The 23,727-nt window shown below is 40.2% G+C and overlaps 1 protein-coding gene across 1 annotated transcript in view; it reads left to right on the forward strand.

Moving 5' to 3' along the window:
• TAF3 (TATA-box binding protein associated factor 3) overlaps nucleotides 1-23,223 on the forward strand; it is a 126,865-nt gene extending 103,642 nt beyond the window's left edge. Inside the window, exons 3-7 of the mRNA XM_088468912.1 lie at nucleotides 2,281-4,064; nucleotides 8,714-8,796; nucleotides 15,899-16,151; nucleotides 20,813-20,919; nucleotides 22,206-23,223. Of these exons, the coding sequence (XP_088325038.1) occupies nucleotides 2,281-4,064; nucleotides 8,714-8,796; nucleotides 15,899-16,151; nucleotides 20,813-20,919; nucleotides 22,206-22,317 (2,339 nt within the window). The 3' untranslated portion in view covers nucleotides 22,318-23,223. The remainder of the gene's footprint in view (nucleotides 1-2,280; nucleotides 4,065-8,713; nucleotides 8,797-15,898; nucleotides 16,152-20,812; nucleotides 20,920-22,205) is intronic.
• Nucleotides 23,224-23,727: the final 504 nt, after the last annotated feature.

The raw sequence follows: 23,727 nt of genomic DNA on the forward strand, positions 1-23,727 counted from the left end.
GAAGTCAGAACAGCAATGCATGGCATTTTGTTTGACCTCTACATGCCTTCTTGCATTTTTAGCCTTCTAAATGCAGAAAACCCCTTTAATATTTACTTTTACTTGCATAGTGGCTGCCTGTCTACTTTTCCTGTGGCTACAGAAGAATATCGCTACAGAAGAATATCATTAAGATGATATTGTGCAAAAGGGTCACTGTATTAGATTTCAAATTGTTGCTAATTCCCCACTTCTGTCATGGGTTTTTAAAAAAAATGTTTGTCTCTGGAATTTTATATATTCTTATTGAAGTGTGTTTGGTATGGGAAAATTAATTTGAAACCGCGTTAGGGAATATGTTTATTACCTACTTGTTTAACACTAGATTTTATTTATTCTTCAATATCTAAAGTTACGTATCTACGTGTTGTGCATTGCTGGAATACAAATGTGGTTTTATTCCAGCTTTCACTTGTGCAAGTGTGAGCATTTTGTCCTAAAATCAATTTCCTCCTACTGTATCAGCAAATAGTATGTTAACGTAATCACGAATGACACAAATGTGGTGATTTACGATTCCAATTTATTGTATCTGACAAGCAGAGAAAATAGGTGGATATGTCCTTATCATAAAGAATATCATAAATAACAAAGGCAAAGCACTAGGAATGCTCATGCGGTGTCAGCAGCAAGTCCCTGTAAACAGACTGGTCTGGTATGTAGTCATAGAAACCCCAGAGTCCTACAGTTATCAGGGTCCTCTGCAGCTATGTGATACAACAGTATTACCATATATATTAGTCCATTTATAATATTCAGTGTCATTCCTGGCTTCCTTGTGTGCCTAGCATTCGTTATCCTGTGGCTACATATGACTGTTAGTAGGTACATAGTATAGCTGTGTCAGAAATGTGGATGGTCTAAAACAAAACTAATCATTTTATGTTCATGTTCAGAAATGTATGTCAGAACAAGTGTACCATGCATATTGTACACAAATACACTTTGTAATTAAACATTAAGCTATGCACGTGTATGCTTATACTATGAAAATATCTACATGTTTGCAAGTGTCTTTGTAAAAAAAATAAAAATATATATATATCTATATGTGTGTGTGTATATATATATATATATATATATATATATATATATATAATGCATACATGCTGTCGTGTGTATGTACATTTTTATATATATTCTCAGACCTCTCCTAATGTGACAAATAACCAATAACCTCTTTCTTTGTCAATACTTACCCCCTAAATGTGTAATTCTTTTTTGGTCTGATAATTACATTGTTTTGTGCCCGCGGCTGCTACTTATGGATGCCTGACAGACAATTCAATCATTGCTCCAAACCGGCATGAATTCCACGGACGCACAGCTTTCTGTTTGCACCCTCCTGAGGTGGCGAGCAGAAATTGGCAAAAAGTCCTGGATTTTGGGTGCCTAAACCATTGTTTGGGCGCACTAACCAGAACTTTAGGCTGTTTAGCTTCTTTATACAGCTAAACTCGGGTTATTTGGGTTCGACATGTGTGAAAAGGCATGGATGCCCAAAAATAAATGAATATTGCACCCCCCCCTCCCCAGATCAGGAGCGATAAAACAATTGAATTGCCCCCTAAGAATCCATGTGTAAAGAAGTTAAGGACCCCCTAATAGTTTACTGTTTCTACTAGTTGATAATTGAGTATCCGTTTATGTACAGCTCTTTCAAGGTCCTGCCGCAACTTATCGGTGCTAAAATTGGGCTTGAAACACCTTGATTCTTAATTGTTTTTATTTATTTTTTAAACCAAGTTATTTTTGATGTAGAGATGGTGTCATATCTTCCACTAGAATATTCTGGAATAAACATGCATTAATAGCAACTGCAGATCACAATCTGGTCTTGAGGGTTCGTATGATATGCTGTGTTTTTCCTTTCACCAAACAAAGTTTATTAACATCAAACCTCTTAGACCATATGATGCTCTGAGAAGTCTTGAAGAAAAAAAAAGCTAAATCTAGCCATTTACAGGTTTCTGTGAAAACCGTAAAATGGTCAAATTTATGGCTCTTCCATCAGAAAAAGACTGAACTACAGCTTTCATGGAAGGGTAGTCAGTACAAATCCCCTCTCCCCCCCAAAAAAAACCCCCAAAACAAGTACGACATTTGCTACTTTGAGATATAGCTCTGTAAATCTGAGACTTCTAGAGGAATGTCCTCTTCTAGAAGTCTTCTGATGTTTTCTTAAATCTACTTGTTTTTTTTTCTTTGGTTCTCCAACTAATACGTATTTACATTTTGCAGAGGAAGAAGAAGAGCAAGTGCCCACAGATGGTGGGACATCAGCAGAAGCTATGCAAGTTCCTCTTGAAGAAGGAGAGATGGAAGATGATGAAACTATTAATGATGAAAACTATTTAAGCAAAAGACCTCTGGATAGTCCTGAAACCCTAGAACTGCCTTTTGCGAAACGACAACGGTTAGCCAATATTAAAGGAGAGATTTTAGAAGGAACATTGGAACCACGTGAACCACTTAGTTCAATAAATGCTCAAAAGGTTCCTCCTATTCTTTCACCCACTCACATACAGGACAATTCAGACTTGGCCCTTCCTCCTTCAGAACCAATTATGTTGTCTCCTGTTTTAAAGCCCCAGACTCCCTCATCCAAGCCATCAGAATCTAAAGCATTGACTGCTAAAACAAAATCAAAAGGTTCTCCAGGGCAAAAAACAAAATCTCCCAAATCTTTACCACTGGCTGCAGTTCTTGGCAGCCCTATGCGGTCACCTAAAAGTGGGCCAAAAGAGAAAAAATCTCCTGGACGTGCCAAAAGTCCTAAGAGTCCCAAGAGCCCAAAAGCTCCTGCAGCTAGTACTCAGCCAACTGTAAAGTTAGAAACACCAAGCAGTATACCCATAGCTGCACCAAGTGAAAAGAATGTAAGGGAAAATGTACAATTAAAGCAAAATCAAACCTCACAGGATTCTGAAAAATTAAGTACAGAAAATTCATCCAAGAAACCATCAGTGGCTGATAATACCATTGAAGATTCTATTGACGCAGTAATTGCTCGAGCTTGTGCTGAACAAGAACCTGATCCTTTTGACTTTCCCTCTGGTTCAGAATCTGAGGGTGAAGTTTTTACTAGTCCTAAAAGGCTTACAATAGCAGAACCTGCTACTCCTAAGTTTTCAGCTACCAACAGCAGTCTTGGTAAGACTTGTAGCACACCACTGCCTGCTTCAGGTGGCACATCTAGCTCTGATATTTCATGGACAATGGATGATTCGATAAACGAGGTGATTCGAAAGGTCAACCAAGAAACTCCACCAAATATGCCAATCGGTCAACCATGCTTCTCTTCTCCTTCTGCCTCTCCTCCTACTCCGGAACCACTGGTCAAAGCCTACGAGGACAAGGCAAAAATAGCTTCTCCAGTAGATTTGAAGAAAAAAGCTAAGAAAGAATTGAAAACAAAGATAAAGAAAAAGGACAAAGAAAAGCAGAAGGACAAAGACAGGAGCAAGGACAAAAGTAAGGATAAAAACAAGGAGAAGGACAAAGATAAAGATGGTGGGAAAGATTCAAAACTTCAGTGGAAAGAGACTGCTAGAGATGATGATGCTGAAATGCACAGGTTTTTGTTAAAAAATGTCAATGACTCTGACCAAAAATCAAAACAGAAGGAGAATAGTGGAAAGAAAGAGAAAGAGAAACATAAAAAGAAAGATAAAGAAAAGGGAAAGAAGGAAAAAGAGAAAAAAGAGAAGGGAAAAGACAAAAACAAAGAAGAAAAGCTGAAAACTGCACCATCAACTCCTGTTTTATTAACACCTAAAGACATTCCACAGCCAATGATAAGTACTCCCAATGCAGTACGACTACCTTCTTTGTTGCCTTCCATGTCACCACTTCTTCCAGAAAAGGTAGCCGAAGAGCGAGAGAAAACTAAAGAGAAGGACAAGAAAAAGGAAAAGAAAGAGAAGAAGAAGAAAAAGGACAAAGAGAAAGTAAAGGAGAAAGAGAAGGAGAGGAAAGAAAAGGAGAAGAAAGACAAGGATAAGGAAAAACATAAGCATGACAAAGTAAGATGTTGAACATTGCTTGTCTTTTTACATATCATACTTTTGTCCAAGATTTATTGACCTGACTATAGATCCACTTACAGTTCACTATCTGCACAATTTCACCTAAATACACCAGAACTGTGAAACTCGTGTAGTTTTCTTGTTGTTGAAGTCTTGGCTTTATTAAGATTTAGAAAAGAGTGAGAAATTGAGAAAAGCAATAACAGATTAAATTGACAGGTCTGCCCACTAGCCATCAGAAAGCCCTTTTTTAAGAAGATAAACTGTAAAGCTTCCCAGCACAAAGGATTCCCATATTGAATTAAATTGTATAGCAAATAGCTAATGTGTTTCTTAAATCCATCTCTCTCCTACAAGTCAGGGTTTTTAACTGGTTCCCCTTTAAATTGCAAGTGTGTTTCTCTAGCTTTTTGCTACTCTTCTGTGGTTTTGGTAACAATATGGAGTTAAAGCTTTATCAGTTGATGCCCGAGGTATATGGCAAAGCAACTAAATCCATAAAGATTAGCAAAAAATGCAACACATGGCAGTAAAGGGTTTATAAGACTACCAGCATTAGTTCAGGTGAAAGGAGGGTTGCTTATACATAAAACTAGACAAATCCACTCTCAATGTATTTTGAGTTACTTATAAAATGGTGTTGTATTGCAATGTTTTGCCTTTATGGTGATTTTATACGCTTAGAAAAGAAAATACTCCCAGCCTGGGCTTTCTGAGTTCCCAAAAGGTCAGATGTCCATTTAACTGATGATAATATTCAACTTTCACTTATAAAAAATAATTTAAAAAAATGTCCTGGAAAGGAAATACAGCTTGTGATAAATTAAAATTATACTCAAGCCAAGTAATGATTGAATCTTAATGAAATGGAGATAACGCATTAACACAGCAGCAGTGCTAATGAAAATGTAAATTAGATTTTTGTTTTGTTGAAATGATTACATTGTCTTTCCTTTTAATATTCCATCTACTAGCAGAGGAACAGACAGAGCCCTGCTGAGTAAATGTTGCAAGTCTTTCAGGCTGGGAAACATACACTCAGCCAGTGCTCTGATTTGTGTTTTTACAATAAACAGAGCATAACATAAGACCCCATTTAGCTTTTATCATCTATTTTAGCGCAAAGGTTCCCAAACTCCGCCATTACAATCCAGGTTTTAAGGATATCCATGCTTGAGCCCCAAATGGTTAAATCAAATTGCCTGAGGTACTAATTAAGTCACCTGTGGTCAAGCATGGATATCCTTAAAACCTGGACTGTAATGGCAGTGTTTGGGAACCTGTGGTATAGGAGATACATTTTGTTTTATATAATGTTAAAATAACCGTAACAGAATACAAGAAGAGTATGTCTTTGGCTATGTCATGTGAATTGTGGTGAAGACTTTGTCTTCACTATGTCTTGTAAATTGTGGTGGTGATAAGTCAGTTGCCCTAAACCAGCTACACTACAATATTGAGACAACTGTGAAATCGTGCAGTATTTTGTCAGTTGGCTCAATATTGCATTGAGCGTGGCCTGAAAACATCTGCAGTGCATGGTAATAATCCATCTGAAATCCATTTGGATCATGCGTGTTACAAAATACGATCTAGAACTATACGTAGGTTCTCAGTCTGTGTGTGGTCACATAGGGTTCCAGTTATGCCAGAAGTAATCCCTAGATTGAACAGTTATGTCCTCCAGCTTGGCCACCAGTATGTAGCACAAATAGACATTGATCCAAGTAGCAGTAAAGATGGATAAAATATTTAATTAAGAGTGACTTTAAACCCTCAATTAAAGTGCAAGTTTTTACTGTGGCTGGTCTCCCCTTTTTTAATATATTTTTTTGAATACTGTACAAATTGATTTGCAATGTGTGTTGCTGTGCGAATATTTCAAATGTTTTGCAAAATGTTTGTACATGTTTTAAATGTTAAACAATTTAAACCTGTCCAAGGGTTATTTCCAGCAGTGTTTGGCTGCTTTACCCGCTCCCGGGTGCTGGGAGGAGGCAGCACTGGAGAACCCCACAGAAGCTGTATGCAGGATTTGCATGAACCCTGTAGAAGCTAGTGAGTGAAAGGGGAGCAGCATTATTGTGGCTACTGAACCCTGATATCCCACTGAGGGACCACAGAGCAGCACTGGAAGTATGCTAATGAATTCTGATGGTGATTTCCCCCTGGTACAAACACCATAGTATAACTCTGAATCCTTCTCAACTATGGCATCCCCCCCTTTTGGTTCTATAGAGCTTGTCCTGTACTCCTCCCTTATAAGTCATTTTCCACCACCAAAAATTATAATAAAGACTAGCGGTGGCTCCTAGTCTGGCTGTGGGGTCTGTAATCGTGTGCATGTGCAGAAGCGTTGGCTTCTAAGGACAGGATCGCCGGCTGCATCCCCTAGTTCAGGGGTGGGCAATAAGCGTTGTCGCCCCCCCGCTCCCCCAGCTATTGTAGAGCTACGCACCCCAACACGCTTTGCCACAGTTTTGATATTTGAACATGCTAAAACTGTTGCAGGGCAACTTGGGATGTGTTCTTCAACAGCTGAAGGCCCACTGCTCTAGAAGCTGGTAAGGATTGCCGTTATAGCAGGGGAGTGTCTTTCCATGGGAAGCCCTTTCTGTTATTGCAGTCTGGACTTGGCAGTCCCAGGGGGAAAAAAAAACACTTTCTCCTGATTAGCAGGGAGCACTTCCAATGGAAGTCACTGTCACTACTACGCAGTCCCTGCAGGTGGCAGATTTTACTTGGGTAGCTGCAGGCCTAGGTAAAATCAGCCACTGATAAAAACCTTATTTGAAGACTACTGCATCACAGTATGGACTTTAAGTGGGACTCAGCCAGGATGAGCCTGACAGGCTGGAGCATCTTGTGGATTTGTGGTAGTTGATCAACCAAGAGGTAGGATATACCATAGCTGAGGAGGAGTGTTGGGCTATTTTGTGGTGTTGTGGAAAAAATCTTCAACCTTATTTCTATGGCCATTACTCTGCTGTGGGGTCTGATCCCAGTTCCTTAAAGTGGCTACAACACACATCGGGTGAGAGTGACTCTTCAGATTTGGCTTCTATATTATACATAAGCAAGGAAAAGCCCACTTTGCATAGAAATTCCCAGCAGACGAGCCAGCTTTAACAGGATCAGAAAACACATTGTGGGGAAATTGGCTGCTGGTGACTCCCAGAATGCGGAGTCAACGCTCTTCCCATGATCAGCAGGCCCTAATTAAAAATGAGTTGTCAAAATAAATCAGTCACCTGCACCCCCAGGTACCATATCATCCAAATCAGGCTAACATGATTGGCATACTGGTTAGCAATACTGTCTCACAAGCACTATATAATGACCCTTAAGACAATTCTGTAAAACTAACTCTCCGACAGAGTTGCAAAGTGAGGCGATCATGTCACAACCAAAAATTAAGACATTTTTATATGTAACTAATAATCTATTCATTCACGTTAGTCATAGATGGGTATTACTGGCATATGTCGTATAACAAACAGGACAGAGATCACAAAATGCACAAGCTAAGGATCTCTAGGTATTGATTTACCCCTTTATAGTGTCATCAGGTTCCTTCACCTGGTGATTCGTATTTTATGTTCATGGGGTGCTGTTACTTTAACCTGGTGCACAGAACCATTCGCATAAAGGAAGAAAAAGGCAATTCTGTGACACACTTGTATATCACAGGAATTTACTCTTCTGCCTCTGTGTATGGCATATTGTGTAAACTCTGCCTGTATTGTCTAAAGATGAGTCCAGGTCTACACTAGCATATGCGTCCAGTTTGGGACAGGAGGAAGCCGTAGCATATGTTTTTGGTGTACACTAGGAGTAACCAAAGCTTACAGATATGGACTGATAACATTAGCATCAAATGTGAAAGGCTCATTACCCAATTTGTACACATTATAATACTGTAATAGTGTCCATACTTAATATAATACAGTGGCTGACTGTTATTAATTAATGTGAATGTCACATTTACAATGCAAATACAGACTAAAATACAAAATAAAAGTACACATTCAATTAAATCCAAACCTCTATAGGCTTTCCTTCTCAAAAGCAAATGAGAATCTTAACTGTTATGGTCTGAATACAAATATCAATTAAAAAATGTAAGGAGATGGTATCGACTTCATATAATAAAGAAGCCACACTGATTATTTATACAGTATATCCGAGAAAGAGGTCCAGATGCAGCCAGCCAGTTAGAAGTGACTGCCGATCACCGTCACCATCAGTGCGTATTTGCACTATGGGGAAGCACACTCATTTGTGTCCATTTCCGGGTCTACCTCTCACATTTACATAAACAGATCGCTTGTTATACTAGGCCCACACATGTAGGGTACATTTTAAGATGCTGATGTGCAATTATACATGAATCCCTCAGAAAGCACGTACATGTATAAATCACACTCTTTTCAATAGAAATTGAATTCTCAATAGAAATGGAAAGTGGCTAAATTGCTATTTATTGTGATCACGTAAATTAGGCTTCACTATTATGTACAGGTTTAGCAGCCAAGACCTTAGATCTGGAGAAAAAGATTTCAGTTCATCATTTTTGTTTTTCTTTTGTCTTGTTTTTTTCTGTTTAGTTGATCTTTTAATTTAATCAGAGCATTTTGTTTCAACAGGTCAAAGTGGAATTATCTGTCCCAGCCCCTTCACCTGTAATCCCACGGCTGACACTGAGGGTTGGTGCAGGCCAAGACACAATGTAAGTATTGAAAGCTTTATGCAAATCTTTATGCTTTGTCACAATTTATCAAAATGATGTTAACCTGTAGCTCTAGCTAATGGCCGCCTTTGTTACAGAGCTGGTGTAATAATTACGTTGCAGACTTTAAATGTCTTTGTTTCAATTCGGAGAGCACCGATCCTAGGAATAGTAACGTTTTGCCATATGTAGCAATCATATGGTCGCCAGCATTCCAAATAATTTTTACTTGTGGTGAAACAATTTTAATTTTTGTCTAACCACTAAGCAAACTGAGGACAAAAATTTGCCCTGGTATCTTTCCACAGGAAAAGAGGGCATGACCCCTTGTAATGGGGTCATGCTCCATCTAAGCCTGCCAGCCGAGCATAGCGGCTTGGCCAGGCGTCTAGATTACTGGATTAACTCATCAGGCCATCGGCCCTTATGGCATTTGTCAGATGGCCGCTAAGTAGTGATAAGCGCAGTTACTGTGACTTTGAGTGACTTCATGGTAAAATGTGCAGCTTCCTAGCGCTAGTGGTGCAAGGTTCCAGTAATACATCCTTCAAGTTTTTATGACCAATTCTTTCAAACACCCATTCCATGCTATGGGGCAGATTCAGGTACATGTTGCCAGCTCGTGCTGCACGCTTACAGTAGGCTAATTCTGCTTGCACCTCCATAGGCTGAGAGCAGAACCAGCCTTCAGTGAGGTAATGTGTAAAGCGCTCTTACACGCCTGATTGAAACTGCCCCTAATGTCTCTTAGAATTTGTAGTCTATAATAAAGCTGTGAAAATGATGGTTAATGTAATCTGCGTGGAATCCAAACCCCCATCACAGAGCAGGCCAGAAAGGGATGGATTCACATCTTTATGTTGGCAAATACAGAATGAAACTAATTTCACAAATGTTTTTTTATTCTTTATTTTTTTTATTTCTCCCCTCTCTACTTCTATATCATATCTCAAATGTCTCGAGTCAGCCAGTGGTTTTATATATTAAATATTCTGTGTCTGTTCCTATGGATTGAAATTACACTGCTTCGTTCTAGTTTCATGCAGTCTTCAGAGCAAGTTCATAACCCCCAACAATCTGATTTGCTGACATAGAGTCCAAGACTGCCAGTTTGCTATTTCAGGGAAATTTACTGGTTTCACTTCTAATATAATTAGACCTAATTTGGTTCCCTAAATAAATAAAAGGTCAGTCTGCAAATTAAGCTTATCTCTGTGCACAGCTTCCATAAATTGTTTTAATGGTTTTTTTTAACCGATCTTATCCATAATGGTGTTAGTTGATTTGGATTTAAAATATTTAAGACTGCTTTTTAATGTATTACTTGAACAATGCATTACAACACTTTCTCTGCAGTGTTATCAAGTCATCACTAATTGAGTTAATGCCAGTAGGTGCTTAAGATATGCCATATTGATATGGCATCTACTGGACACCAATACACTTAATGTAGCAAATACGTTTTTCATCACACCTAATGCAAATCCCATTAACAAAGCAATCCTTGACTCTAGTTTCCTAAGCAAGGGGCAGATCAGCTGGGTATGGCCAGCTGTTACAGGTCACCTCCTAGTACATTCTGCTCTGCCAGGACATGGGGAGGGGGAGCTTTAACAGTCTAACAGCAGTTGGAGAGCAGAGGTTTTCACGTTTCCTGCCATTCCAATAGTTGCATCATGTGCCACACACTTCTTTTCTTTTCATGTAAACATGCAGTTTCCAAACCAATCTGTGTTCAAGGTAAGCTTTATTTACTAGAGTATCTCGTCCGACCTGGGTATATGGGCGAAAGACTAATCGAACCATAGAGTAGCTGGTTCCCTCCGAAGTTATATCCCTCCGAGGATATAAAGTGCTGATCTGTATATATTTAAAAGATGAATTTGCTTTTGCCCCCAACACTTCATCTGCCTGACATCAGTAGATCTGCAAATCCCCAGCACAATTAGTTTTATAGCTTCTCATTTATATGTGACTTCTCATTTATCCACTTTATAGATGCATGTTGCCCAGTGGCAGCTTTCCGCTTTGTTCAGAGTAAGTGTAAGTTAGCACAAGCTCACTTAAATAGCAACCACCTTAGTGTTTGTATGCTGATACAGAAGAATAGGGATCGTTAAACTGCCCTCTATGGGCATATCCCAATTGTGTTTGTCCTTAACCCTGGCTCTTTCTATTTATTTGGGTAAGGATGGGTGGCTTTTTATTGACTTGTCAAACTGTTGGTTTGCATTCCAGGCCAAGCATCTCATGACCCAATCCATTTATTTCACTGTTTTGTGGTGGGGAAACAGGTAAAGGAATCCTGCTGAAAATCCCTACTCCTGCACGTTTTTATGAATAAGGCCAGTGTCTACAGCAGTTAGGGCAGCGTGACCAAATCCTCCAGAAAACGTAATGCTAGCAGCTTGGGGCTATTGTGGGACACAGCTGTGGGCGGTGTTGGTTACTCCACTAGCAATTGCTCATTCAACAAAAGCCTATGAAGGAGAACCAGTAGTGGAATTAATTCAGGAGGAAGAAATGATACTTCAGGGAGAAGAATGTAGAAGGGTAAACCACTGTTTGGGAAAAGTTAAACAATGGAGAGCTGGCAGTGACGGTCTGTGTTTATTGCTGTGCTAATGGGCCTCCAAATTATTTTACAATGTGGAATTTAGTGGTTTATTACTGAGAAATGAAAACTGTTAACAGCTGGATAGTCGCATTAACAACTGTTGAGTGACTATATAAAGCAAAATTGGTAGCAATGAACAGAGCATAGGACGAGAATGCATTTTAACCTGTTAATACAATGATTTGTATAGTACAGGGATACTTGCTGCTAAATCTTAGCCTGCAATTGGAAAGGTAAAAAATAAAGGTTATTAATATTGATCATTCAACAAAGCAAGCACCATATGCATTTAATTATACAGTATCCTTTTCTTAGCTGGCAGATCATGGTCACGCGGGCTTGCTAATGTCATGTTCCACATGTAAAACGAATACCCCTTTCAGACATACTGAGAATCCCGGAATTTGGCCTGCCTCAGCTGCTTTGAGTTGGAAGCGCAGAGCGTCCTATAGGATGCTCAGCACTGCTGCTCAGCACCTTCAGCGCCGGTGGCTGTGCACAGAGAACCCCAGCCGGACGCCGGGGACACCCACTGGCGCTGGAGATCGCCGGCGGGTCTCTGCCACAGCGGGCCGCCCGCACTCCCGCTGGACCACCAGGGCAGATATAAATAATTTATTAATAAAATAAAATGGATGCAGTCATTGGTCAGCTGCCTGCTGCATGATGATGACCTCATCAGCAGCAGCCGGCGAGGGGATAGGCTAGGAAGGGCAGAGGAGAGGCAGGTGGTAATAAAAAACTAAAAAAACCTGGCTCATGTCTGGAAGGGGCTACCTGGGAATTTCCCAGGTAGACGCTGTAGTGTGAAAGGGGGGTCTCGACCAAATACCCAGGAATTTGCACAGGAGAAATTCCCGGGTCGTATGTCTTAAAGGGGTATAAGTGGTCACACAGCACACCCACCTTAATCAGCTTGATCCTTTTTTAGCTAATATAATTATTAGGCTTACCTGTGTATAAAGCTGTTAAAAACGTGCACAAACAAATCGCCCTATTGCTACTCATGGTTTTAGAGAGGCCTCTACATGTGATTTCAAATGCCACAATGTCTTATTTTGGCTTCATACGAAAAGTGACTGTGGTCTATATCGATCTAGATATATCTATCTATATCTATCTATCCTGTATACAGTATATGATAGCTGTCACATAGATGCATTGTAGTAGTGAAATTTTTGAAGGAAGTTACAGGAATTATGTATTGTTTAAACACAGCCTTTGAACTCCTGTGACATACAGTACTGTGCAAAAGTTTTAGGTAGGTGTGGAAAAACTGCTGCAGGGTTAGAGGCATACTTTCTGCCGCAAACACAGGATGCAGCTCTAGTCGCAGATTGTGGCTAATGATGCAAAACTGCGACTAAACCCGCAACTGGTGGAACATTAACAGCAGGATTAGGGAATTTACCCCTAGTACAACGGCATCGCTGCACCATGGACTGTCGACATGGTTTGCAGTTAATCAGTGTCCACATGCTCAATGTCGACATTATCACCAAGTCGACAGAACAGTCTGTAACATACAGTACTGTGCAAAAGTTTTGGGTAGGTGTGGAAAAAATTGCTGCAACATAAGATTGCTTTCAAAAATAGAAGTGTTAATAGTTTATTTTTATCAATTAACAAAATGCAGAGTGAATGCAGAGAAAATAAATCTAAATCAAATCAATATTTGGTGTGACCACCTTTTACCTTCAAAATAGTATCAATTCTTCTAGGTACACTTTGCACACAGTTTTGCGGCAGGAAGTGTTTGCCGAAGGAAGTATGTCTCTAACCCTAAACCTAAGGTCTGTATTTTGCAACATGTTGACACTTCTCTTGACAACATTTGCATTGTGAACATGTCGGCATTTCAACAATGTCAACATTATAAATGTCGACATGCTGACTGCATCCTATATAGATAGGTTATAGTTTTTTTTTTACAAGCTGCAACATTTTCAGTTAATATAATGGGGATCAGTAAAGAGATCTTACCGGCCAAGGGTATATAGAGGCTTGAGTGCAGTGCCTTAAACTTCAGGTAAACTATTCTTGACTCTACTAAGGAAGTTCACAGGAAACATTCTAACTGCTGAAGTTCGTGTTTATGTGTTTGTTTTTCTGTCTGCCAGATATCCCAGGTTCTAGAATCGTTTGAGGAAGGAAGTATTGAATTAGCAAATATTTGTAATGTCTTTAATGTAAAGCTGAAAAGAGTTAGACACCCCTTCATCTGGAAGATAAAAGTTATCAGTACTAAAATAGGCCTCTATTAATCTTCATTTCAGTAGTTCCCACATGTTAACTTTCAGAGATTTTGATGTATACACAGTACTTTTTCTGCTTCGCAATGTGACCACTATAAGTGACCATTGTTATTTTATATAACACTGTTTCTCATGTACAAGTAAAATGTTAATAATATATAATATTGTCCCTACCCACACTGATGCAGGAAATGCTACCGTAGGATATCAATATATACTGTAATGTATATGACGTATAATCCAAATTCCACAGATTCCAGTGTAATTACACAAGCATATATTTTTCCTAGCCTCAGCATTCTTATGTGGGATCGAGCGGTATCCAATTAGCCGTGAACATTGTAGGGCGCTAATTGACCCCCTGATCAGCGAAAAATGGGGATTTTTCGCCGATTATCCACGATTTTCGCCAATTATTTTTTTCCACCCCATCCTATTATTTCGGTTGAAATAATAGGATAGTTCTCCCGAGAACGCATAGGTCCGCGAGCTTATCGCTGCACCTATGTATTTTTTGCCTTTTTTAAGGTGAAAAAAAAAAAGGCAACTATCGTAGATTCTTTTTCGAGGCACATCAAGTCCCGAAAAAAACCCAAACAATAAGTGCCGGCGTTAAGCCGACTTCGGGGCTAATTGGAAAGCCCCAGGTGAAGTAATTTACCGCGGCTAATTGAATACCCCCCTGCGGGACCAATAATGGCTTTCTATTTATTTTATTTTATTATACCGACACCAGTACAGATTTAGAGTAATCCCTATACATATGATTTGTAATTATTCTGCATAACGGGGAAACAAGACACTTTCACATACAGTTGTAAAATTTGCTAAAGATGCTGCATAACCTCAAGGCGTTTCTGGGAGCAATGCAGAGACCATTCATGTGTGGGGTTGCTTCTCAGCCAAGGGAGTGGGCCCACTCACAATTTTGCCTAAGAACACAGCCATGAATAAAGAATGGTACCAAAACATCCTCCAAGAGGAACTTCTTCCAACCATCCAAGAACTGTTTGGTGACCAACAATGCCTTTTCCAGCATGATGGAACACCTTGCCATAAGGCAAAGGTGATAACTAAGTGGCTCGGGGAACAAAACATCCAAATTTTGGGTCCATGGCCAGGAAACTCACCGGGCCTTAATCCCACTTGTGGTCAATCCTCAAGCGGCGGGTGGGCAAACGAAAACCCACAAATTCTGACAAACTCCAAGCATTGATTAGGCAAGAATGGGCGGCCATCAGTCAGTATGTGGCCCAGAATTTGATTGACAGCATGCCAGGGCGAATTGCAGAGGTCTTGAAAAAGAAGGGTCAACACTGCAAATATTGACTCTTTGCATAAACTTAATGTATTTGTCAATAAAAGCCTTTGACACTTATGAAATGCTTGTAATATTCAGTATACCATAGTAACATCTGACAAAAGGGTCTAAAACCACTGAAGCAGCAAACTTAGTGAAAACCAATACTTGTGTCATTCTCAAAACTTTTGGCCATGGGTTGAACAGTGAAATTAGGGAGCCATTTAGTGTATTATTTATTATTAGTATTTATATAGCGCCAGCATATTCCTTTGTACTTTACGTTCAACATTTTAATGATCTGGAAATATTATGTAGCTGTTTTTGTAGATTGAGTTGTGCCTCAATATGAAATGAAGCTTGCTACACATGGCTCAAAAGTAGAGCTTGGATCATTTTAAAATCAGAAGGAGATACTGCAGAGTAGATGGTGTATAGATAATGATATAGAATTATCTCTATGTAGATTGATATATAGTTTTTAATATACAACATAACTCCTGTTTTCATTTGATGCTGCATTATTTCAGTTTAATCACTATATAGGACTGAACCATTTTAAAAAATGTAACCACAATGAGTCATTTTAGGTTTTGCTTTTTTTTTTTTCTGTTAAAGTTTGTGGACATTTTGGTTTGTTTATAGTTCACTTTGGACTTCATTTCAGTGCTATTCCACCAATCCCTGGCTCACATCTTCCTAACAATTGTGTTGCTGTAGCAACCATCTGACTTTGAATGCCACTTAGTGGATTGTTTAATGCTTTCTGCAACTGGTTTTCTGATACACACAAGGGTATTCATGTGGAATTCAGACTCCTGTGACAATTACAATTCAATTGACCATTGGAATCGGTTTCTTTTCTATAGCACATATGCAACTATCGGAATAAAATGTTTTGTTTTTTTATATTTTTTTTTTTCTCCCTAGAGTCATCAGCAAAGTTGTATCAGCTCCAGATGCTAAGGTGGCTCCTTCACCATCCTTACCTAAATCTCCCCCACCAACCCCATCCCCAGCTCCTGCGCCAGTACTTGTTGTCCCTCCTCCTGTGCAGCCACCTCCTGTTCCAGCTGCTGCATCTCTAGCTCCAAATCCAGTTCCTCCTACTCCTGGACCAAATGCTGGCAACTCTAAAACGCCTTATCGAAGTGTTGTCACAGAGACTGTCAGTACTTATGTGGTGAGTACATATATAATAATAATATATATAATTTTCCTACACATTCCATTAGAAACTACCTGCAATGTTTTATGGGATCATTTGTTCCACGTAAATAAATTAACTCTAATACAGAATGCTAATAAAAATAATATTGTGGGTCTGCTGCTGATCAATTTAGTGTATTTATCTTTTAAAGTTTATAAATTATATTACATCAATGTACTCACTTTTCACCATCAACTTTGTAATTATAGTATTGGAATTAGCAACATGGTTTCAGATGTTTTTGGGCAATCTAATGCTGGGTACACACTGGCCGATTATATCAGCTGTTCAATTGAACCGCACGATATATCGTGTATGCGTCGGCCAGTGTGTACAGACTATATGTCTGTGAAAGACGTTCACAGACCTATTGTGTTGGCTGTGTAACGATAGCCAATGCATATGCACATCGTGCTGTGTGTATGGGCAGTCAGCCGACCACCCGTACACTTGCTGCAGAGGCCGCGGGGAGGGGGAGCGACTGGACCCGTGGACAGATGGCAGATGATTGACTTTTCAGTGTGTATGAACAACCATCATCTGCAGATATATCTGCAAATCAGTCAGTCTGCAGATATATCTTTTAGGTGTAGATTGACCATGTTTTATCTGTAAATGTAAAGTTTTTTTGTTTGTTTGGTTTTTTTTTTAAGCTTTCTCAGAATTTACGCTATTGTAAGAGTAGTAGAAATGTTTCTGGCAACCAATGCAATGTAAAAATTCAGTGCTACTACTCAACTATACAGCTTGAATGTGAGTGCTTTACCAATTTTGTTTCACTCATGCTTCAATTTCAAGTGAGAGATGTCCTAAAGTAAATGGAAAGTTACTCAGTAACAACATTTTATACCCTAGATGTTATCAGCAAGTTGAATAGTGTGTTCTTGGCTAATAAGTAAAAATGCAAAGTTAATAACTTTGTAAATCTCCTACAGCATAGTATATTTTTTAATTGCAGAAAATTGCGGGGTGTCGTCTGTTGATGTATGCTACTAGACTTGAAAGTCTTAAGTGTTCTGCACTGTAAAATAGCTGTAATGTAACCATATCACTGCAGTGTAGCACTTACATTCTGACCTCCTTTACTGTTTGTGAAGGGGAAATACAGAATGAACTGTACAAGAAGACATTTTATATTTTCTTTCCAAAAAAAGTTTTCCTGTCGTAATTATGTCTCCTCCTTTCTCTTACCTGCTTCCACCTCCCAGAAATATTTTGTGGCGCTGAGGCATTTCTGTCCAGCATAGATTAGTATTCATAATGGGTGATGGCCAGTTGCACTTACTGCCAAGCTTTTTCTATAAGCTACCACCAGGCAGCTATAGCTGTGAATGTAGAATGATTGCATATACAAATACAACACTTTTTTTTTTTTTTTTTTTTTTACATGAATGAAAAGATGGTTCTTAAAATGGTATTTTAAAATAATTGATATTTAGGGCAAAAATAGCAAGATCTGCACACTTCAGAAGTTCCATTTGTTCTTCAGGGTACATAGGAGGATCCGCAAGGATACCATGGGGTGTGGGTGATTGGAGTGATCCAGGTACCAAAGGTTAAAGCTTTAGCTCCCAGGATGCCCCGGGCCTACTCCACATAATCCCCGTCCCCAGCCATCCCCCACTAGACCACCGTAGCAAGTTAGACTGGCGCTGGGAACTGTGGCAGCGCACTGGGGGGTTAATGCAGCACAGGGGAGGGAGGTAGTCTCGAATACAGAGGATATTGCCAGCAGACAAGATTTTGACACTACACTTGCAGCTTGCACCACAATCGGAGGGTATCCATTCACTCAGCAATGCAGGTCCTGGGGTCCATGGTGTCCACCTTCGATATGGTTGAATACACCCAGTTCCACTCTAGGCCTCTGCAGCAACTGATTCTCTTCTGGTGGAACGGCCAGTATTTTCTGATCCGGTCCGAGACGATCCTCCTCTCTCCAGAGGTTCGGCTTTCGCTCTCATGGTGGCTACAGACGTCCTATCTGGACAAGGGTCGCCCGTTCTGTATTCCAGATTGGAAACTTCTCACGACGAATGCCAGCCTCCGCGGATGGGGTGCAGTAGTCTGTCATTCCTTTCAGGGATGATGGACAACTCAGGAAAGTCGCCTGTCCATAAACATTCTGGAGCTTCAAGCAGTGTACAGAGCACTCACTCAGGCACAGGATCTCCTCCACGGCAGGCCAGTCCAGATCCAGTCCGACAACGCAACTGCGGTGGTGTACCTCAACCATCAGGGAAGTAATCTCCCAGCAATCTCGGCAGTGTTCATTCCAGGGGCCCTCAATTGGGAAGTGAGGACTCCTAAGCCATCAGGACATACACACCGGAGAGTGTGCTCTCCACCCTGATGTCTTTCAACTCCTGGTGGACAAATGGGGTCTTCCAGATGTAGACCTTGTGGTCTCGCATCACAACCACAAGGTCCCCAGGTACGGGACTAGGACCAGACCCCTAAGCCACCTTCGTGGACGCTCTGGCAGTGAGGTGGGAATTCAATCTCGCATACCTCTTTCCTCCGATCTCCCTCCTCCCGGGGGTGCTTCAAAAGTTCAAGCAAGAAGGCGACACGGTGATACTAATAGCCCCGGCCTAGGTGACATTGGTTCACTGACCTACCTCGTCTGTCTTTGAAAGCGTGGCTCTTGAGTCTTCCCTCTTAAGAGCCAAGGGTTTCTCTCATTTTGTGGTCCAGACGATGCTCGGGGCACTTAAGCCTGTCTCAGCATGCACCTATTAGAGTTTGTCACTGTTGCTTTCAATGGTGCTCTCCCAGAGGCTATGACCCCACAGTTTTTAGGGTCTCCCTGGTGCTTGTTTTTTTCCAGGCTGGGTTAGACCTTGGTCTCCTCCTTGCCTCCCTTAGAGTTCAGGTTTCTGCTCTGTCAATCTGGTTCCAGCAAAGGTTGCTCCCCTGCCTGATGTCAGAACCTTCTTTCAGGGTGTGTTCCTCATTCAACATCCTTTTGTCCCTTCGTAGGCTCAGTGGGATTCGTCCTTGGGTCTCTGCTCTACAGGCTCCTCCGCTTGAACCTCTGGACTCTCAAGTGGCTGACAGCGAAGACTCTTTCTCCTTGCTTTTTACTCTGCCCGCAGGGTATCTGGTGTAGCAGCGCTCTCCTGTCGCTCCCCGTTTTTGATCTTTCATCCGGACAGAGCTGTCCTCCATACCAGGCCTGGGTACCTCCCTAAAGTTTTATCCCGGTTCCATTTGAATGAAGATATTGTAGTTTCGGCATTCCAGTCCTCCGATCTTTCCTCAGGACTTGGTTTTGTGATCTTCGGATCTACGTGGATCGTACTTATTCCTTGAGGAAATCAGATTCTCTTTTTGTGTTGTATGGCTTTCACAAGCAAGCCTGGCCAGCTAACAAACTGACTCTGGCTCAATGGCTTCACATGACAATCTCTCAGGCTTACACGAAAGCTGAACTTCCTGTTCCAAACAGGATTACAGTTCATTCTACTCAATCTGTGGGACCCTCTTGGGCAGTTCGACGTGGCGCCTCTGCTGAACAATTGTGCAAGACGACTACGTGGTCTTTCTTCCACACCTTTCTCAGGTTTTTTTGCCCTTGATACCTTTACCTCTCAGGATGCTTCCTTTGGGCATCAGATTCTCATTTCTGCTCAGGAGCATCCCCACGCTTGGGGAAACTGCTATGGGACAACCCCATAGTATCCCTGTGAATCCTCCTATGGACACTGAAGAAGAAGAAATTTAAGAGTTATGGTAGACTTACCGTTGTTAACTCTCTCTTCGAAGTCCATAGGATCCACAGGGCGCCCACCCTGACGCACCTGGCCTCAATGGGTATTTTTTCTCTTGATCACTGATTCCTTCATCTTCTGGGAGACTTTCTTGAGAGTAATGTTCTTCCTTCTCCTCTTTCCTACTCCTGCCTTGGTCTTGTTTACAAAACTGTCTGCCTATGGCTGGGGGTGGGGTATATGTGGAGGAGGACCCGGGGCATCCTGGCAGCTAAAGCTTTAACAGTTTGGTGCCTGGATCACTCCAACCACACACACCATGGTATCCCTGTGTATCCTATGGACTTCGAAGAAATAGAGTTAACAAAGGTAAGTCTACCATAACTCTTAATTTTAAAACAAAAACGCTGGCTTGCAGTATGATCCTAATGAGGAACACGGGTCCTTTTATAAAGCAGAAGTGTTAATGCTCAGTGACCTGCCATTCATTATGCATACAACCAGACTATCCCAATTTGAGGACCCTGCCTCACTGTCCTGCTTGATCAGGTATTTTGTCCTGATTCCAGGATAGTTGAAAGATATGACCCCTCAGTGCTAATGGTACCAGTGGAAGGTGTGGGAGTGGCTTACCACCTTGGATGTTGCCATGACCACTCTGCATGCCACCCAACTTTAGGACTTCCATAATCAGAGTATGGGTTTGGGTACAGGATATCTGCGGTCAGAATCCCGACAGCGTTAGGATACCATCACGACAGCCGGGATATAAACTACTTCCATAGAGTATATCTTATCAGAAATTTTTTTTTTTAACTTACGGTTTGTTGTAGTCACCCCAGTTAGTTAGAACTCCTATACAATCTGCTTAATGAGCATGTATTTGCTATGGAATTTATTTTGTGTTTGTTTGATATTCAGATCCGTGATGAATGGGGCAATCAAATATGGATTTGTCCAGGATGCAATAAAGCTGACGATGGGAGTCCAATGATTGGGTGTGATGGATGTGATGACTGGTATCATTGGTAAGTTAGCCCACCCCTTTCATAGCAAATTAAAGCATAGCAATTAATTCATAGCATTTTATGAATATTTGTTACTTTATGACTATCATTATTATATATATATCCCCAACATATAAGGCAGTGCTTTACAGTGAATATTTAAATCATTCACATCCATTCCTGCTCCAGGAGTTCCCGAAGAACACAAGCAGTAACATTTAACCTACCAGTATGTTTTTGGACTATGCGCACCTGGAGGAGACTCATGCAAACACAAGGAGAACATACAAACTCAAAACAGCTAGTGCACTCATTGTGAACCCATGGCTCCAACATTGCAAGGCAGAAATGCTGACCACTGTGATAACATGTCCCTAATACATGCACATAATGTATAACTAGTTTGAAGGAACATGTTTGGCTACTATAACATTAAGTAGAACTACAGCCGTTTTTTTTAGAATTGCACTGACCTCCGTTTTATTGAATATTCTGCAATACATATCTTTATTGAACAATCGTCAAGCAGTGAAAAATTATTTGTTTAAAGTAGAAATGTTTCAGTGGCTCTTGATAAGACTCGCCATTTATAAACATTGTGCATATTCTTTACCTTCTAAATTTACTGATAGTAACAAAGAAGCTAAGAGGCTTTGTTTATCTGCACTGTGCATAAACTAAGTAATACTGATTGACAGGAAACTTACACTTGGAGAGATTGACCAGAGATCAGCAGTGTTGCATCCAAGTTTATCATCGTATTTAGTACAGCACAATGTGCTTTTTGTAACTTTTTGTGCAGCATTACATTATAAACAAAAGCTTATGAACAGAATTGTTTACTAGTAATTGTAACTGCTGATTTTTAAATGAACAGTATTGAGCAAAAGTTTTGTGGGGTTGAGTAAAGTGTAGCAATCGCCCAAACGCTCAGCGATATATCACCAACGATGGGTTGCATACTCGTGAATGTTTGTTCATCAAGTAACGGCTACCTCCACTTTAATATACTACATAAGCTGCAAAATGCAAACTTCCCCACATCTAGACAGAACAAAATAAATCCCGTCACTGTCCTGCACAGAATTGTCTGCTTTTGTAAAAGCTCCGTCTCTTTTTGTGGTTAATGAATTTGGACAGTTGGGAGGTATGTTGAGGTGTTCTTGTGCACAGATTATGCTCTTGTTTAAAGGAGAGGAACATACTATTTTACAGAGGGTATTTTTTTCTTTGACATTCTTCAATGGCAGATCATTTTACAATGATTAAACTTTTTATTCTTATTTTTGCATTTGTTTCTCTTTTAGGCCTTGCGTCGGATTAGTTGCGGAGCCAGAAGTTGACAAGTGGTTTTGTCCGAAATGTGACGGCAAAAAGAAAGATAAGAAGCACAAAAAGAGGAAGCACAAAGCTCATTGAGACTTACAGGGATCGGTCCTTGGCTTGATTTAGCTGTGCTTCTACTAATAGAAGAGTTTGGCTTAGCCGTGCTCATTTCTGTGTACTTCGTTGTTGGACAAGCAAGCAGTAGGCCTTAGACTGTAAGGTCCTTCTGTCAGATTAAGAAAAAAACAAGCGCCCAGCACCTAGAATGCCGGAGCTCAGCCATAACGTACTGATGTGAGCACAGTGTGTGTTGTGCCTACCTCCTATTTCTGAAACAGTGCTCTCTTCCTGTATAATAGCTGTATTTCCCTCCTATACCAATTGAACTTGTCACCTATTTGATAAATCCATACAAAACTGTAAAATGTAGTGAATTATTTTAAAAAAAGACATTGAAGGGACTCTGCCCATTTTGCTTTTGACATCTTTGCTGTACTTGATGATAATCGTAAGGAAAGCTGTTCTATACCAATATGTGTCAAGTACATATTTTGTTATAAATATATACAAATCTTCTTTATTTTCATTTTTGTGCTAATATAAATAAATGACATCTAGCTTTGTGAAATATATATATATATTTTTAAAGAAATGTTTCTATTATATCCACTTATCTCCTAGCATTTTTCATTGATATTTGTAATATATTTTAGATTTTTTTTTTTTTTTTAACCTTATGTCTAAACCTGTCGTGCACATACTTGGCATATATTGGTTTATCAGTCCCTTAGATTTGGAACTTAATTGGGTTGCAGATGCCCAATTGTACCATGCAAGAGAAATGGATTTCTGTGTAAAACCAACTTTTGTGCTGTTGTCGGCTTGTTTTACATTGCAGCTTAAAGCAGCATATTTGTTCTCTTTCATCTGAAAGTATGTTTTGTATATATTAAAGGTGTGTCTCTGAAATATAACATCTGCTGTATGTTTTTGTTGTGCTTTAACTGGATTTGTTGTAGAAATTAATAAAAAAAAGTTTTATTTTTTTTCCCATTACCTAGTTTAGATTAATGCTGGGCATACACCCAGACCGATAGACATTTTATCTGGTAGCCTGGCACTTAGCAGATATCATGGCCATGCATGTGACATATGTCAGAGTGAACAATATCTGGTTTCCTCCCCTGTGAAGGAATGGGAAATGTCCATCGGTCGGACGTGGCTGCGCATATACTGATGCCCAAAGCAGCAACTTGCAACTCCAAAAATATTGCATTGAATGGACGATTTAGCATGTCCGGCCGATAGATATTTTGCGAGTGGTTGCGCAAATACACAGTACAATTATCTGGGTGATCTGCCGAGAATATGCAGGTCACCCAGATAATTGTATGATGTATGCCCAGCATAAGTTTCATGACGATATAGATGGAGGGGAGGGAGGGATGACTAGTAGTCTGGGCAAACCTGTATATTGCCAGGTCACTTGTAGGTGTACCGACC

The sequence above is a fragment of the Taudactylus pleione genome, unplaced genomic scaffold (assembly GCF_031769625.1).
Source record: "Taudactylus pleione unplaced genomic scaffold, aTauple2 ptg000086l, whole genome shotgun sequence".
NCBI classification, from domain to species: domain Eukaryota; kingdom Metazoa; phylum Chordata; class Amphibia; order Anura; family Myobatrachidae; genus Taudactylus; species Taudactylus pleione.